The sequence below is a fragment of the Jaculus jaculus genome, chromosome 2 (genome assembly GCF_020740685.1).
Source record: "Jaculus jaculus isolate mJacJac1 chromosome 2, mJacJac1.mat.Y.cur, whole genome shotgun sequence".
NCBI lineage: Eukaryota > Metazoa > Chordata > Mammalia > Rodentia > Dipodidae > Jaculus > Jaculus jaculus.
In genome coordinates, this window is record NC_059103.1 from 144,557,248 (window position 1) to 144,574,853 (window position 17,606).

The 17,606-nt window shown below is 43.6% G+C and overlaps 1 protein-coding gene across 1 annotated transcript; it reads left to right on the forward strand.

The window, feature by feature from the left end:
* Window positions 1-1,988: 1,988 nt before the first annotated feature.
* On the forward strand, window positions 1,989-12,250 carry Tmem70 (transmembrane protein 70). The gene is made up of 3 exons (XM_045143922.1): window positions 1,989-2,242; window positions 5,706-5,811; window positions 11,216-12,250. The coding sequence occupies exons 1-3, from the start codon at window positions 2,093-2,095 to the stop codon at window positions 11,668-11,670; spliced, it is 711 nt and encodes a 236-aa protein (XP_044999857.1). The 5' UTR covers window positions 1,989-2,092; the 3' UTR covers window positions 11,671-12,250.
* The last annotated feature ends 5,356 nt before the right edge of the window (window positions 12,251-17,606 follow it).

Here is a 17,606-nt window from a genome sequence, read left to right on the forward strand (position 1 = left end):
CTTGGTCAGGGTGAATGATCTTTCTGATATATTCTTGCATTCCTTGTGTTTTCATTCTTTGTTTTTGTTTTTTTGAGGCTGCTTCTCCCTGCTTCTTTGGGCTCTAGATGTTCTGGATTTCTCCTACTTCTCTGCTGCAATTGATAGTTTCTTATACTCCTCACTTTTTAGTAGAAGAGTGTATTTTGCTGGGCTTATTTTTGGCTTTTTCTCCCCCCAGGCTGCTTTGGCATGGTTCCTATGCCCCCATCTTAACCAGAAGTCTCCAAGATTTGTTTTTCTTTATTTATTTGAGACAGAGAGAGAGGAAGAGAATGGGTGCACCAGGACCCTAGCCACTGCAAACCAGATGCATGTGCCACCTTGTGCATCTGGCTTATGTGGGACTTGGAGAATCGCACCTGGATCCTTAGATTTCATGGCAAGCACCTTAATTGCTAAGCCATTTCCTCAGCCCTTAGAAAATATTTTATTGGGGGAGACTTCTGGTTAAGATGGCAGCCTATGAAACTATGCCAAAGTAGCGTAGGGGGAAAAAGCCAAAAAAAAAAAAAAAAAAACCAGCAAAATACACTCTTCTACTAAAAAGTGAGGCGTATAAGAATTTATCAACTGCAGCAGAAAAGTAGGAGAGATCCAGAGTGTCCAGAGACACAGAAGCAAGCAGAAGCGGCTCTAGCAGCGGCAGAACCAGGTCCATGTGGCTACAGCCACAAGGCTCTGCCTGAGCTGCAGGAAAAGCCAGGTTAGGGGATTCTCCACTCACACCCGGGCTCCTTGCAAACTCAAGAAATGTGAAGGGAGGACTGCCGGGAAGAATGGAGGAGCAGCCAGTGAGGAAGATGATGGAGAGGACCAGCGGGAAAACATCAGTCACCATCCACGGTCTGCTGGTGTCTGGCTAGAAGTATATATACTATACTCACCAAACTCCTCAGTAAGCACTTCTCTTAATGTTCATACCCATATATTAATGCTACTCTCACTTTTGGTTAGAGAACCTTCTCTTTTCAGATGGCAGTGACCTTGGGATGGCTCAGAAGGCACCATGGTGCTGAGATGAAGAGTGCTCAGCACTGAAACATCTTAATCACACCTTCCATGGCTCAGGGTCCATTGCGGAAGAGGTGACAGAAATAATAAGAGCCAAAGGAAGGGTAGGACTCCTTACAATGTGCTCCTCCAGACACAGAATGGCCTGGATATCCATGACCTCATAGTGCCTGACACTACCTACAGTAGACCATCATAATAGGAAAAAAAGATCATGACATCAAAATAGAGAGACTGATTGAGATGGGGAGGGGATATGATGAAGAGTGGCGTTTCAAAGGAATAAGTGGGGGGATGGAGGGAATTACCCTGGGATATTGTTTACAATTATAGAGGTTATCAATAATAAACAAATAGGTAGATAAAGTATTTTAGTGGCTAGAGAGATGGCTTAGCGGTTAAGGCATTTGCTTGCAAAGCCAAAAGACCTTGGTTTGATTCCCCAGGACCCACGTAAACCAGAAGCACAAGGTGGCACATGCATCTGGAGTTCATTTACATTGGCTGGAGGCCCTGTCACAACCATTCTCCTTCTCTCTCTCTGCTTGTTTTGTTGGTTTTTGTTGTTGTTGTTGGTTTTTTCGGGGTAAGGTCTCACTCTAGCCCAGGCTGACCTGGAATTCACTATGTAACGTAAGGGTGGCCTCGAACTCAAGGGGATCCTTCTACCTCTGCCTCCAGAGTGCTGGGTTAAAGGCTTACGCCATGCCCGGCCTAACATGCATTTTTGTTTACATCGTTGTTTTGTTTTTTTTTTCTTTCCCCCTGGAGCAGCAGGCTAGAATCATATCCTCAAAACAACAAAGAATTTAAAAGGACTCTGTTTTCAATACTGTCATAAAGGGCGCCAAGCCTAAGCTGGGAACTCATAAAATCGGGAAGGTTGCAGGCCGGACCCCTTTTCCGCACACGCGCGGGCGCCAATTGGGCCGCGCGCCGGGCTCCGGGGGCGGGGTCTCGGCCCGAGGTGGTGCCGAGCGGGGTCTTGCCGCCCTTGACCCCTGCTGCGCTCTATGTGTCGCCACGTCTTCCCGCTGAGATGCTGCTGCTGGCCTTAGGCCGCCCGTGGACGGCGGCACTGTGTCCTGGAGGGAAGAGGACCGGGCTGTGGGCGGCCGCCGCGCTCCGGGTTCCCCGGGCGGCGGGCTCGCGGGCTGCGGCCGTCCTTCGGCGTCCCGAGCGAGCGCAGGTGGGCCCTCGGAGAGCCCCTGGCCGGGTGATGGGTGCGGGCGCATCTCTCGGCGACCCCCGGGTCCTACTTGTCAGCTCGAGGAACGGGTTCGCGGGAGTAGCAGGCCTGGCCTCGGGGACCGGCAGCCGGGCCTGGAGTTAACAGCCTGGGACGGGAGAAAGTCGCCGGGGCGGCTCGTAGCCCAGGCGGTTCCAGGTCTAGAGGTGTGTGATGGCAACTGTGAGGTTTAGTTACTCTCTTATCCCTTGAGTAGAAGCTCAGCAGTGAGTTTGCAAAGAAATTGTATTCAGCACCTGGAGATAGAACCGAAAGAAGTCGGACAACCCGATTTTTTTTTCTTTTCTTCCTTTCTTCCCTCTCTCCTCTCCCCTCCCTCCCTTCCCTTCTTTTCTTTCTTTCGTAGGGTCTCACTCTGCCCCAGGCTGCCCTCCAACTCACAGATTTCCTTCTACCTCTGTGTCCTGAGTGCTGGGATTAAAGGTGTGCGCCACCACTTCCAGCTGTTCCATTTTTAAAATTGCATTTATTTTCAGGAATTCCTATGATCCCAGGGGAAAGATGGGGTATAGACGTTAATCCTTTCATTTTAATAAGAATAACAATTGCCTCACAGTACACTACAAAATGTTAAGAATTGGGGCCGGAAAAATGGCTTAGCGGTTAAGGCGCTTGCCTGCAAAGCCAAAGGACCAGGTTCGATTCCCCAGGACCCTTGTAAGCCAGGGGCATAAGGTGGTGCATTCGTCTGGAGTTCATTTGCAGCGGCTGGAGGCCCTGGCGCATCCATTCTCTGTCTCCACCTGTCTCCCTATCAAATAAACAAGTAAAAATTTAAAAACATTGCCTGGTGTGGTGACACACGCCTTTAATCCCAGCACTCGGGAGGTAGGGGTAGGAGGATCGCCATGAGTTCGAGGCCACCCTGAGACTACATAATGAATTCCAGGTCACCCTGAGCTAGAGTGAGATCCTACCTCGGAAGACAAAACAAACAAACAAACAAAAAATTAAAAAGAATTGGCAAGCCTGAATGAAGCAGCAGAAATGCCTAAGGTGGAAATTGGAATCCTAATTAAATTTCATCAAGGAATTAGGCTTACCCCTTTAAAACTTTGTTAACGATTTTAATGCATGTTCATAATTATTTTGAACATAACCTCTTCACGTTTCCTTCTCTCGTCCCCCTCTCCATCACCCTTCCAGTGAAGACCCTTTCTTCCCAGCTAGTCGCTGTTCTACTTTGATATCTTTTCTTTGTGTCTGTGTGTGATCCACTTAGTGTAAGTAGGGTCGACTGCGTGAATGAGTGGGGGGTTTAGGCATACCTTTTGCATTTTTTTTTTTTCTTTTTTGGTTTTTTGAGGTAGAGTCTCATTCTAGCCCAAGCCGTCGTGGAATTCACTATGTAGTCTCAGGCTGGCCTCAGACTAAGAGCGATCTTCCTACCCCAGTCTTCTGAGTGCTGGGATTAAAGGCTTGTACCACCATGCCTGTCAGATATATAGTTTTTCTTAATATTTTATTTATTTATTTTGATTTTTTGAGGTAGGGTCTCCCTTTAGCCTAGGCTGATGTGGCATTCACTATGTAGTCTCAGGCTGGTCTTGAACTCAGCAATCTTCCTACCTCTGCCTCTGCCAGAGTGCTGTGGTTAAAGGCATGTGTCACCACACCCAGCTATTTATTTATTTGAGAGAGAAAGTAGGGTTTGCCAGAGCCTCCAGCCACTGCAAAGAACTCCAGACACATGCACTACTTTGTGCTTATGGTTACATGGGTCCTGGGGAATCAAACCAAGGTTTACGTAGGTACTGGAGAATCAAAACCAGACCATGAAGCTTTGCAAGTAAGTTTCTTTACCTGCTGATCCATCTGTCCAGCACAGCTCAGTTTTTACAGGCAGCATGGCAGGCAGTTTGATATCACCTTGAATTCTTCACACTTTTCATGGGTTAAAACTTCTGGCCTATGTGACTGGGGACTATAAGCAGAAAATTGCAGAAGCTCAGGGGATTTTCCTTATGTCTACAGTAAGCAGATAATATATTATAAGTGGTACAGCTGCACATATTGGGAGGAGACTCAGGATTACATTGTCTCCTTGGTAAAGGCTTAAACAATAGAAATTTTGCTTTAGAACATCAGCTGGGTCTGGTTCTGTCAAAATTCTATAATACTAAATCTAAAAGTAATGGGAGTTGGGAATAGAAACATACCAAACTTGAACTCAACACATTTGAATTTATGACCATGATTAAGCAATACCATTCTCTTAATTTCTTTCTTTCTTTCTTTTTGAGGTAGGGTTTCACTCTAGCCCAGGCTGACCTGGAATTCACTATGTAGTCTCAGGGTGGCCTTGAACTCACAGCAATCCTCATACCTCTGCCTCCCGAGTGCTGGGATTAAAGGCATGCACCACCATGCCTGGATCTTAATTTCTTTAGCTCTAGATTATCTGAGAAAGTCCTCATGTCATCTCATGACAAATTCTATTCTTTGTTATACAAAGAATACACACACACGCACACACACATGTGTTTTTCATTTTTTTTGAGTTAGGGTCTCAATCTAGCCTGGGCTGATCTGAAATTCACTATGCAGTCTGAGGCTGCCCTCGAACTCACAATTCTACCTCTACCTCCGGAGTGCTGGGATTGAAGGCATGTACAGCTCATTGTTACTTATTTAGTTTTTGGTTTTTCAAGGTAGGGTCTTGCTATAGTCCAGGCTGACCTGGATTTACTCTAGTCTCCGGCAGGTCTCATCTTGATCAATTATCCTCCTTCCTCTGTCTCCCAGGTGCTGGGATTAAAGGTGTGTGCCACTACTTCCAGCCGTGTGTGTGTGTCTAGAAAAAGGGTCAAGAACTAGGCGTGGTGGCACACGCCTTTAATCCCAGCACTTGTAGGAGGATCACCTTGAGTTCAAGGCCACCTTGATAATACATAGTGAATTCCAGGTCAGCCTGGGCTACAGTGAGATCCTACCTCAAAAAAAAAGAAAAGAGAGAGGCAGATACAGAAAGAAAGAAAATGGGCACACTAGGGCCCTTAGCCACTGCAAATAAGCTCCAGACACATTTGCCACCTTGTGCATCTGGCTTTACATTGGTACTAGGATATTGAACCCAGGTCCTTAGGTTTTGCAGGCAAGCGCCTTAACCATCAAGTGAGCTTTCCAGCCCCCTTTGTTATATTTAAAAAATTTAGCTTAAAAAAAAAAAAAAAACTTTAGAGGCAGGTGTGATGGTGCACACCTTTAATCCCAGCACTTGGGAGGTAGAAGTAGGAGGATCCCCATGAGTTCAAGGCTACCCTGAGACTATATAGTGAACTTCCGGTCAGCCTGGGCTAGAGTGAGACCCTACCTTGAAAAACCAAAAAAAAGTTTTAAGAGTTTAAAGTTAGTCCATCATGCAAGTTCCCTGTGTACTCATAATGATCTCTTGTTTCAATAGATACCTATTTGTTGGGAAGGATGTGTTCGAAGCTTACATACACAACTTGACAAATCAGAAGATGGAAGGCTGATTTATACTGGGAATCTGGCCCGGGCAGTATTTGGTGGGTAATCAGAGTGAGGGTTTTTCCTTAGTTTTCTTTTATTTAATCGTAAAAAGCATTTAAAAATTTTATATTTATTGGTAAACAGAGAGGGAAAGAATAGGCACACCAGAGCCTCTTGACACTGTAAACAAACTTCAGGTGCATACTCCACTTTGTGTATGTGGTTTTATGTTGGTACTGGGAGATTGAACCTGGGCCTTGAGGCTTGGCAAGCAAGTGCCTTTACCCTCTGAGCCATTTCTCCAGCCCCAGGGGCTGGAGGGATGGCTTAGCGGTTAAGGCATTTGCCTGAAAAGCCAAAGAACCCAGGTTTGATTCCCCAGGACCCACATTAATCATATGTATAAGGTGGCACATGCGTTTGGAGTTCTTTTTCAGTGGCTAGAGGCCCTGGCATCCATCCTCCCCCCCCCCCCCCCGGTCAGATAAATCAATTAATTAATTAAAGAAGTACTTTTTAGGCCAGGCGTGGTGGTACGCGCCTTTAATCCCAGTACTGGAGGGTGGGGGGAGGGTATGACAAAGTAGGAGGATCACCATGAGTTCGAGGCCACCCTGAGAGTATAAGTATTTTTAAAAAAATTTTATTCTTTGCAAAGATACAGCGAGAGCACACCAGAGCCTCTGTTACTACTAGCGAACTCCAAATGCATGCTCCACTTTGTGCATGTGGCTTTACATTGGTACTGACCCATCAGGCTTTATAAGCAAGAGCCTTTAACCACTGAGCCATTAAGAAATATTTTAAAACTAGGTGTAGTGGTGCCCACCTTTAATTCCAGCACTTAGGAGGCAGAGGTGATCCTCCTACCTCTGCCTCCCAAATGTTGGGATTAAAGGGGGTGTGCCACCATGCCTGGCAAAAAAATATGGTTTTTTTTTTTTTTTTGTGGTTTTCCAAGGCAGGGTCTCACTTTAGCCCAGGTTGACCTGGAATTCACTGTATTGTCTCAGGGTGCCCTCGAACTCACAGCAATCCTCTTACCTCTGCCTCCTGAGTGCTGGGGGGAAAAAAGTATTTTTAAGTATGGCTTTACTTTCATAGTGGTAATCAAACCCAGACCAGTGGACTTTTCAAGCAAGCACCTTTAACTGCTGAACTATTTATCCAGCCTGAAAAAGCACTTTTAGCATATGTTATCTGTGGTGTTATCATCTCTTAATTATAGCACATAAGGAAAAATTAGATTATTATTTTTTTCCTTGAAGTTTGTTGATAAGATGGTGAAGTTGGGACTTATATTTTACTTGTATTTTAGATTTATAAAAGATGTCAGGCCTGGAGAGATGACTTAGCAGTAAATGTGCTTGACTGAGAAGGCTAAGGATCTAGGTGCAAATCCCTAGTACTCACATAAGCCAGTTGCACAAAGTGGCGCACGTGTCTGGAGTTCATTTGCAGTGGCTAGAGGCGCTGGTGTACCCATTCTCTATCTGCCCCCTTTTCTCTCTCTCTGTCTGGTACTTTCTCTCTCAAATAAATGAATAAATAAAAATTTAGATTTTAAAAGATGTCAAAGCTGGATATGGTGGTCACTCCCTTAGTCCCAGCGCTCAGGAGGCTGAAGTAGGAGAATTGCTGAGAGTTCAAGAACACCCTGTGCCTACATAGTGAGTTCCAGGTCAGCCTTGGCTAAAGTGAGACCCTGCCTTAAAAAGACAGAAACAAACAAAAATGAAGTCTAAAGGCTATGTTATAGTTTGGTGATCTTATAGCTGTACATTAATTTCCATATCTTTGGTGACCTGTCTCTTGGAATTTAGCAACAACAAAAAAAAGTTGGAATTTTTAGAGAAGATTGGACAATTATTACTATGGTTTGAAGTGTGGCTTGATTTGAAATACCCTCCACAGGATCCCTAGTGGATAGCATAGTTTTGGGGAAGGTTCCATAAACTTTAGGACATGGGGCCTTGTTGGAGAAAGTATGTCACTGGGGGATGGCATTAAGGAGCTTTCCACTACATGTTAGTGCTGCCTTTATGTTTGGCCTAAGTGCATGGGGTCAAGCAGCTGTGGACTGAAGTCTCTCAAACTGTGTCAGCATAACTCACCACCTGTGCTGGTGAACACCTTAAATCCAGCACTCAGGAGGATCACTGTGGGTTCGAGGCCAGCCTGAGACTACATAGTGAATTCCAAATTAGCCTGAGCAAGAGTGAAAAACCTGTCTCTTTTTTTTGAGCCACCATGCCTACCTTAATTGTATATTTCTTTTTTAAATTTTTATGTATTTTGTGTTTATTTCTTAAAGAGAGAAAGACAGAGAGAGAAAATGGGTGCTGCAAGGCCTCCAGCCCCTGCAAATGATCTCTAGATGCATGCGCCCCTTGTGCATCTGGCTTACATGGGTCCTGGGGAATTGAACCTGTATCCTTTGGCTTTGTAGACAGCCACCTTAAGTGCTAAGTCATCTCTCCAGCCCTAATTACATATTTCTTTTTTTCCTAATTACATATTTCTTACGAATGAAGTTTATCATCTTTTTTTTGGTTTTTCGAGGTTGGGTCTCACTGTAGCTTATGCTAACCTGGAATTCACTAGGTAGTCTCAGGGTGGCCTTGAACTCACAGTGATCCTTTTACCTCTGCCTCCTGAGTGCTGGGATTAAAGGTGTGCACCACCATGCCTGGCTAAGTTTAGCATCATTTTATCTATATAGGACCATGTAAACATATGCACTTAAAAATGTAAGAATTTTTGAGCTGGGTATGGTGGTGTACCCCGTTAGTCCTAGCACTTGGGAGACAGAGGTAGGAGGATTATTGAGCATTCAAGGCCACCCTGAGAATACCTAGTGAATTCCAAGTCAGCATGGGCTAGAGCAAGACCCTACCTAGACCTCCCCCTCCCAAAAAAAAAGAAAATTGTAAAACCTTTTGGTTTTCTGATATTCTACCAACCTGTTCTATATTAGGGATATTAACACCTTGGAATATAAGTTGAACATAATTGCATCAGGTTCACATTTCTTTCTAAATTTTTGTTTATTTTGCTTTTTTATATTTATTTGAGAGAGACAGGTAGCAAGAGAATGGGCAAGCCAGGACCTCTAGCCACTGCAAATAAACTCCAGATGCATGTTCCACCTTATGTATCTGGCTTTACATAGGTTCTAGGGAATCAAACCTGGGTCCCTTGCCTTAACCACTGAGCCATCTCTTTCCAGCCCCTATTTTGGCTTTTTTTTTTTTTTAAGGTATGGTTTCCTTGTAGCTCAAGCTGACCTGGATTTCACTGTGTAGTCTCAGGCTGGCCTTGAACTCACAGTGATCCTCCTACCTCTGTCTCTCTCTCTGTCTCTCTTTTTTTTTTTTTTAAACATGGTCTGACTATATAGTCCAGGCTGGCCTTTCAGCCTTGTGAAGAGTCAAATTGCCTGAGTTTGAACTGTAACTTGGCTCCTTAGTAGCGATATGACATTATATGTGTCTCATTTTTTTCTTTCCCACTCATTTTTGTTGTTGTATTGAGATAGAACCTCACTGTGTGCACTAGGCTGGCCTTAGATTCATAGCAGTCCTCCTGCCTGTTCATCCTGAGTATTGGGATTACAGGTGTGAGCCTTCAGTCAGCTCCCTTTCTGTTATTGTTTTTTTTTTTTTTTTTTTTTTTGGTTTTTCAAGGCAGGGTCTCACTGTGGCTCAGGCTGACCTGGAATTCACTATGTAGTCTCAGGATGGCCTCGAACTCACGGCGATCCTCCTATCTCTGCCTCCCGAGTGCTGGGATTAATGGTGTGCGCCACCACGCCCGGCTGTTTTTGTTTTTTGAGGGAGGGTCTTTCTTGTTCTAGTCCAGGCTGACCTGGAATTCACTATGTAGTCTTAGGGTGGCCTTGAAATCACAGCAAATCACCAACCTCTGCCTCCTGAGTATTGGGATTAAAGGCGTGTACCACCACACCCAGCTGCTTCCATTTTTCACTTAAAAATTATATTTTTCAATTTTTTTCTTTTTCTTTTCATTTTTTGAGATGGGGTTTCATTCTAGCCCAGGCTGACCTATGCTGGCCTCGAACTCATGAACTTCTACCTCTGCCTCAACAAATGCTGGGATTAAAGGCGTGTGCTACCACACTTAGCTAAAATGTTTTTGTTTTTGTTTTTGCTTTCTAGTCTTGTTCTAGCCAGGCTGACCTGGAATTTAGTATGTAGTCTCAGGGTGGCCTTGAACTCTCAATAATCCTCCTACCAAGCTGGGTGTGGTGGCACATGCGTTAATCCCAGCACTCAGGAGGCAGAGTTAGGAAGATCACCGTGAGTCTCAGGGCCTCTAGCTGCTGCAGATGAATTCCAGATGGCATGCACCACTTTGTGCATCACAAGTATGTGGATACTGGGGAGTCAAACTCGAGTCATTAGGCTTTATGGACAAGCTCCTTAACTGCTGAGCCATCTCTCCAGCCTACTGTAAACATTTTTAAAAAATCTTTGGTGGTGCTTGTGATCCATGTAGAGACAATGAACATTCTAAGCATGCCACCATAGAGCTATACTCTAGCCTTGTTTTCTTTCTCACCCTGCCTTTCCAGACAGTCTTGCTGTGTGACCCACATTGGCCTCAGACTTGTGATCCTCCTGCCTTATCTATTCTGTCTCTTTTTTGAGTTTTGTTTTTTTGAGGTAGGGTCTCACTCTGGCCCAGGCTGACCTGGAATTCACTATGTAGTGTCAGGGTGGTCTTGAACTCAATGGCAGTCCTCCTATTCTGTCTCCCCAGTGCTGGGGTTAAAGGCGTGCACCACCACACCAGGCACTATTCTCATTTTTTAAAAAAGGGTTAATTATGACCCTTCTACATCTCTCATAGGGCTTTCTGTAGATTTCATGGATAAAATAAGTTGTTTAAGATGAGTTGGCATATAATAAACACTCTGCTTTGGTTTTGTTAGTGATATTTGATGATTAATATATTAGCTTTCTCATCATTGTGACCAGATACCCTAGAAAACAGCTTCAAAGAGGAAAGCTATACTTTGGGCCACAGTTTCAGACCACTTAGTCCATTCTTGGGCAAAACATCAGGATGGTGGTAGTATGTGGCAGACAAGTTTCTGTACTTCAAGGGTGACAAGAAGCAGAGAGAGAGAGAGAGAGAGAGAGAGAGAGACGGACAGATAATAGGTGCCAGGACAAAATGCCCCATTGACCTACTTCTTCCAGGTAGGGTGTACTTCCTAAAACTTTCCAGAACATCCCAAAGTATTGCATTACCATGTAGGGACCGAGTGTTCAACATGAGACTGAAACATTTTGCATTCAAGCCATATTATGATACAAGAAGAAGGAAGGGGAAAAATTAGTAGAGATGATTGTTTTGTAAAACTTTTCTTTTTTTGGTTTTTCAAGTGTTATGTAAAACTTGAGTACTAATTCACTTCCTTTTTTTTCCATTTAGGTGTGAAATGCTTTTCTTATTCTACAAGTGTGATCAGCCTTACCTTTTTACCATATGTTTTTTCCCAAACTAATGTTTCATTTGGAAGTTTGCCTTTGCAAATTTTATTTTATGGCATCCTAGGAAGCTTCACAGTGATCACCCCCACACTGCTTCACTTTCTCACAAAAGGATACGTTATTCGGTTGTACCATGAGCCCACAACTGACATGTACAAAGCCATTACTTACAATGTTGTGCTCTCGGAAACCAGTACTGTGTTTCACCAGAACGACGTGAAGATTCCTGATGGCCCACATATGTTTACCACATTTTATGCTAAAACAAAATCACTGTTGGTTAATCCAGTGCTCTTTCGAAATCCTGAAGACTATGACCATCTAATGGGTTATGACAAACCGTTCACTTTTGATGTAGAAGAAGACAGTGAAAAGAAGCAGCATGAGGAGAAGTGATGTTCTTACCTTTGTGCTTAAATGTGATGTACATTTCAGTATATAAGAAGATTGCTTTTACTAGGTCTTTTTTGTTTTCGAGGCAAGGTTTCACACTAGCCCAGGCTGACTTGGAACTCACTATGTAGTCTCAGGGTGGCCTCCAACTCATAGAGATCCTCCTACCTCTGCTTCCCCAGTGCTGGGATTAAAGGTGTGTGCCACCATACCCAGCTTGCTTTTACTTTTTTATTGTTAGTGAGTGGTTGTTAAAAATAATTTAAGGGTACAGGATAGAGCTCAATAGGTAGGGTACTTATCTCTCAGTTGGTAGATTACTTGTCTAGCATGCACAAGATCCTGGGTTTGGTCCTTAGTGCAGTGTGTTTGTGCATGGTGGTGCATACCCAAAGCCTATAATCTCAGCAGGTAGCAGCAGCAGAAATTCAAGGTCATCCTTGACTACATAGTGAGTTTGAGGCAAGCCTGAACTACATGAGACCTTGTTTCAGAACAAGATAAAACAAAAATTAAAAGCTGTTAAGCAGAGTTCTGGTTTTCAGATAATGATTCTTTTGCAATAAAATAAGCTTGGAAAAAGTTTCTTTCTCTTCTAAAATTTTTCGAGGTAGGGCTCACTCTAGCCCAAGCTGGCCTCGAACTCAAAATGATCTTTCTACGTCTGTCTCTCAAGTGCTGATGTTAAAGGTATGCACCTTTATGCATGTCTGACCAAAACATTATTTCAGTTTAAAATGTAAATAATCATGTGGGCTGGAGAGCTGGCTTAGCGGTTAAGTGCTTGCCTGTGAAGCCTAAGAACCCCGGTTCGAGGCTCGATTCCCCAAGACCCACGTTAGCCAGATGCACAAGGGGGCACACGCGCCTGGAGTTCATTTGCAGTGGCTGGAGGCCCTGGCACGCCCATTCTCTCTATCTCTGCCTCTTTCTCTCTGTCACTCTAAAATAAATAAAATAACAAACAACAGCTAAAAATAAAAATTAAAAAAATGCAAATAATCATATACATTCTGGTGTACATATGTGTAATATAAGGGTGGTTGCCCCTAAACTCAGTATTGGAGTTAGAAGTAAACAGTTAGCCAGGTGTGGTGGCGCATGCCTTAAATCCCAGCACTCCCAAGGCAGTTTGAGGCCACCCTGAGACTACATGGTGAATTCCAGATCAGCCTGGGCTAGTGTGAGGCCTTACCTTGAAAAAGCAAAAAAAATATAAAAAAGTAAAGAGTTAAGTTTTTCTTTGCATTCGGATTTTTCTAAGTATTATTCTTACTTAAAAACAAAGCAAAACAGCAATAACAGAGGGCTGGAGAGAGACTTCAGTGGTTAAGGCACCTGCCTACAAAATGATGGTCTGGGTTTGATTCCCTAGTGCCCACATAAAGACAGGTGCACAGTGGTGCATGCAACTAGAGTTTGCAGCAGCTGCAGGCCCTAGCACACCCATTGTCTCTGTCTCTTCTATCTGTTTGCTTGCAATAAGTAAAACTTTTTTTTTAAAATAGTCAGATGTAGTGGTACATGCCTTTAATCCCAGTACTTGGGAGGCAGAGGTAGGAGGCTCCCTGAATTTGAGGTCATCCTGAGACATACTGAATTCCAGGTCAGCCTGGTCTAGAGTGAGACTATCTCAAAAAGGCAAAAAAATAAAAATAAAAAAATAAAAAATTAAATAAAAAAAACAGGGCTGGAGACATGGCTCAGAAGTGGGTTTCCTTTGCAAACCTGAGGGCCTGAGTTCAAATCTCCAGATCCCAAGTAAAGCTGGGTGTGGCTCTAGATTTAGTAAAAGGAGACTAGCTCAAAACATGACCAAGCAGAAGTATAACAAAGCAGGACACCTGAGGTTCCACTCTAGCTACCACAGGCAAGTATTTTAGACACCACAAGGACACATACATGTACATACACATAACACATTGTACACAGAAATTTTTATTTATTTGAGAGCGACAGAAAGAGAGGATGGGTGTGCAAGGACCTCCAGCCGCATGCGCCTCCTTGTGCATCTGGCTAATGCGGGTCCTGGGGAATTGAGCCTTGAACTGGTGTCCTTAGGCTTCACAGGCAAGCACTTAACCGCTAAGCCATCTCTCCAGTCCGCACAAAAATAAATTTAAAAGTGCTTAAAAATCCACAAATTCCTGGAAGCAATGTTAATCTTTTTCCTTTGATTCTGCCTCGCTTCTGTGGTGAGGTAGCCCATAATAACATCACTATATGGATGTTTGTAGCCTAAATAGCACTATCTTCAGTGGCTCACTTGTTCCTCTGTGTATGCTCTCCTCTTTTATTTTTAAAATATTTTATATTTATTTATTTGATAGAAAGAGGCAGATAAAAAGAAAGAATGGGCATGCCAGGTCCTCAGCCACAGCAAATGAATTCCAGACACATGCAATGCTTTGTGCAACTGGCTTATGTGGGTCTTTGGGAAATTGAACCTGAGTCCTTAGTCTTAATAGGCAAGTGCCTTAACTGCTAAGCCATCTCTCCAGCCCTGTTCTCTCTTGACATATCCTATCAGAGTAGGAAATCCTTGCTATTAAATATATAGATAGGGGCTGGAGAGATGGCATAGCGGTTAAGCGCTTGCCTGTGAAGCCTAAGGACCCCGGTTCGAGGCTCGGTTCCCCAGGTCCCACGTTAGCCAGATGCACAAGGGGCGCACGCATCTGGAGTTCGTTTGCAGAGGCTGGAAGCCCTGGCGCACCCATTCTCTCTCTCTCCCTCTATCTGTCTTTCTCTCTCTGTCTGTCGCTCTCAAATAAAATTAAATTAAAAAAAATTTATATAGATAGTACCTTCTATAAAATATTAAGTCTGTGCTGGCTTTACTGGGAATTCACATGTTTTAGCTGGCTAGATGTGGTTTGGCGTATGCCTGCAATTTCAGTAATTGGGGGGTGAAAGTAGGAGAATCAAGTTTAAGGCTAGCCTTGGCTCCATAACAAGGCTGGTGTAGGCTATGTGAGACCCTGTCAAAAATTTTTTTCTTACCCATGAGTATAAAATGTAAAGTATTTTCTTGTTTTGTTTTTGAGACAGAATATGTAGCCCCAAGTCTGAACCTGTTGGCAAATAGATTCAGGGATGTATCACTATGCTCAGCAAAAGTTGAACTTTTAAAATTATTTTACTATTTTTATTCCAAGCGGAAAGAGCTTGGGCATGCCAGGGCTTTTGCCAATGCAAGTGAACTCCAGATGCATGCCCCACTTTGTGCATCTAGCTTTATGTGAGTACTGGGGAATCAAACCAGGGCCATCAGTCTTTGTGAGCAAGCACCTTTAACCACTAGCTACTTCGCCAGCCCTAAAGTTGATTCTTGCACAAATTTTCATCCAGGAAAAAGTCTTCAAACGATGATATTTAAATCTATAGATGTGTCTTAGGAGCCTGGAGTGTCTGGTACTTTGCTGGTTACTGGAATCACAATTGAGAACAAAATGCTAGGTCTGTATGGAGCTGCCTAAAGTCTGTGGCCAAGTATTTTGATTGATAGAGCAACTCTGAGACCTGGAATTCACAATGTAGTCTTAGGCTGGCCTTGAACTCAGGGCAATCCTCCTCTCTCTGCCTCCCAAGTGCTGGGATTAAAGCTATGCACCACCACACCCAGCTGAAAAAAAAAGTTTTCTTTCTTTTTTATTTATTTACTAAAGACAAACAGAGGGAGAGAGAATGGGCATGCCAGGGCTGATCTGGAATTTGCTTGTAGTCTCAGGCTGGCCTTGAACTCACTGCAATCCTCTTACCTCTGCTTTGCAAATGCTAGGATTAAAGGTGTGTGCCACCTCATCTGGCTAAGCCCAAAAGTTTCCATTGAATCATGGCTTGCACTTGTAAGTATGAGGATGATTAATGAGGGAATAGCAGGCCATCAGTAAGGCTCATTGAAGAGAAATGTCAGGTTGCTGGAAGCTTATTTTAGGGAATGCTTGAGGCAGGAAATCATCTTCCAGGGACCTATAGCCTCCGCCAGCTCAGCAAGCAAACTCTGGACTCACCATCTTGTTCTCAGTTTGGGCCTCTGCTTCTGTCTTTCCTTGCATGAGTAGGTAGGTGCTTGTTATTTTGACAATGAATGAGATATTTTTCAATGAAAAGTTACTCCATGAAAAGCTGCCGTGGTGGCACATGCCTTTAATCCCTGCACTCGAGAGGCAAAGGTAGAAGAATTCCCATGAGTTTGAGGCCACCCTGAGACTACCTAGTTAATTCCAGGTCAGCCTGGGTCAGAGTGAGACCCTACCTCAAAAAAAAAAAAAAAAAAAGTTATTCCTTCATCACATGTACATGGTGGATATATTAGAAGGTCAAAACAAGGAAAAGATACTTCTAATGTAACAGTCATCAAAGGAGTAGAGATACTGTATTTGAGAGACAGAGTATAGGTATATGAGGGTCTCATGCTGCTGAAAATGAACTCCAGACACATGTGCCACTTTCTTCACTTTCTTCTTTAGCTTTACATGGGCACTTGGGAATTGAACCTGAGCAAGCAGTCACCTTTAACCACTGAGCCATCTCTCCAGTCCATGGAGTGGATATACTCTAAAGAGAAATGTGTGCCCCTCCATTCCACTATCAGATTACTGAAAATGGATATGGAATTTTTCTAGGAGTTGTGTTGGCTGCATCCCTAGTGCCAGCCAGAGGGGCACTGCTGCAGATGAAGTCCAGTCACATGTACCACCTTGTATATTTGGCTTACATGGGTTCTGGAGAATCAAATCTGAGACCTTTGGCTTTCCAGGAAAGCACCTTAACCATTAAGCTACCCTCCAGCCCTTTTTTATTTTTCAAGGTAGGGTTTCACTAGCCCAGGCTGACCTGAAATTCACTATGTAGTCTCTCGTACTCTCGGAGATTCTCTTACCTCTGCTTCCCAAGGGCCACGCCTGGCTAGCAGACAAATTCTTTTTTTTTTCTTTCAAATTTTTATTAACAACTTACATGATTTTAAAAAATACCCCATGGTAATACCCTCCCTCACCCCACTTTCCCCTTTGAAACTCCATTCTCCATCATACCCCCTCCCCATCTCAATCAGTCTCTTTTAATTTTGATGTTATGATTTTTTCCTCCTCTTATGATGGTCTTGTGCAGGTAGTGTCAGGCACTGTGAGGCCATGGATATACAGGCCATTTTGGGTCTGGAGGGAGCATGGCAAATTCTTTTAAAAAGTTATTTATTTATTTATTTGAGAACAATAGAGAAAGAGGGAGAGAGAGAGAATGGGCGTGCCAGGGCTTCCAGGCACTGCAAATGAACTCCAGACGCATGGGTCCCCTTGTGCATCTGGCTAATGTGGGTCCTGGGGAACTGAGCCTTGAACCGGGGTCCTTAGGCTTCACAGGCAAGCACTTAATCACTAAGCCATTTCTCCAGCCCAAATTCTTTTTTTATTAAAAAAATTTTTATTAGCAACTTCTATGATCATAAAAATTACCCCATGGTAATACCCTCCCTCCCCCACTTTCCCCTTTGAAACTCCATTTGATATTCCATCATATGCTCTCCCTATCTCAATCAGTCTCTCTTTTATTTTGATGTCATAATCTTTTCCTCCTATTCTGATGGTCTTGTGTAGGTACTGCTAGGCACTATGAGGTCATGGATATCTAGGCCATTTTGTGTCTGGGGAGAGCAGGAGTCCTACCCTTCCTTTGGCTCTTAAATTCTTTCTGCCACCTCTTCCACAATAGACCCTAAGACTTGGAAGTTGTGATAGAAATATTGCAGTACTGAGCACTCCTGTCACTTCTTTCCAGCACCATAATGCCTTCTGAGTTATCCCAAGGTCACTGCCATCTGAAAAGAGAAGATTCTCTACCAAAGTGAGAGTAGCATTAGTATCAGTATGAACATTAAGAGAAGTGCTTGCTGGGCAGTTTGATAAGCATAGTATATATAGTTAGCCAGAGAGCAG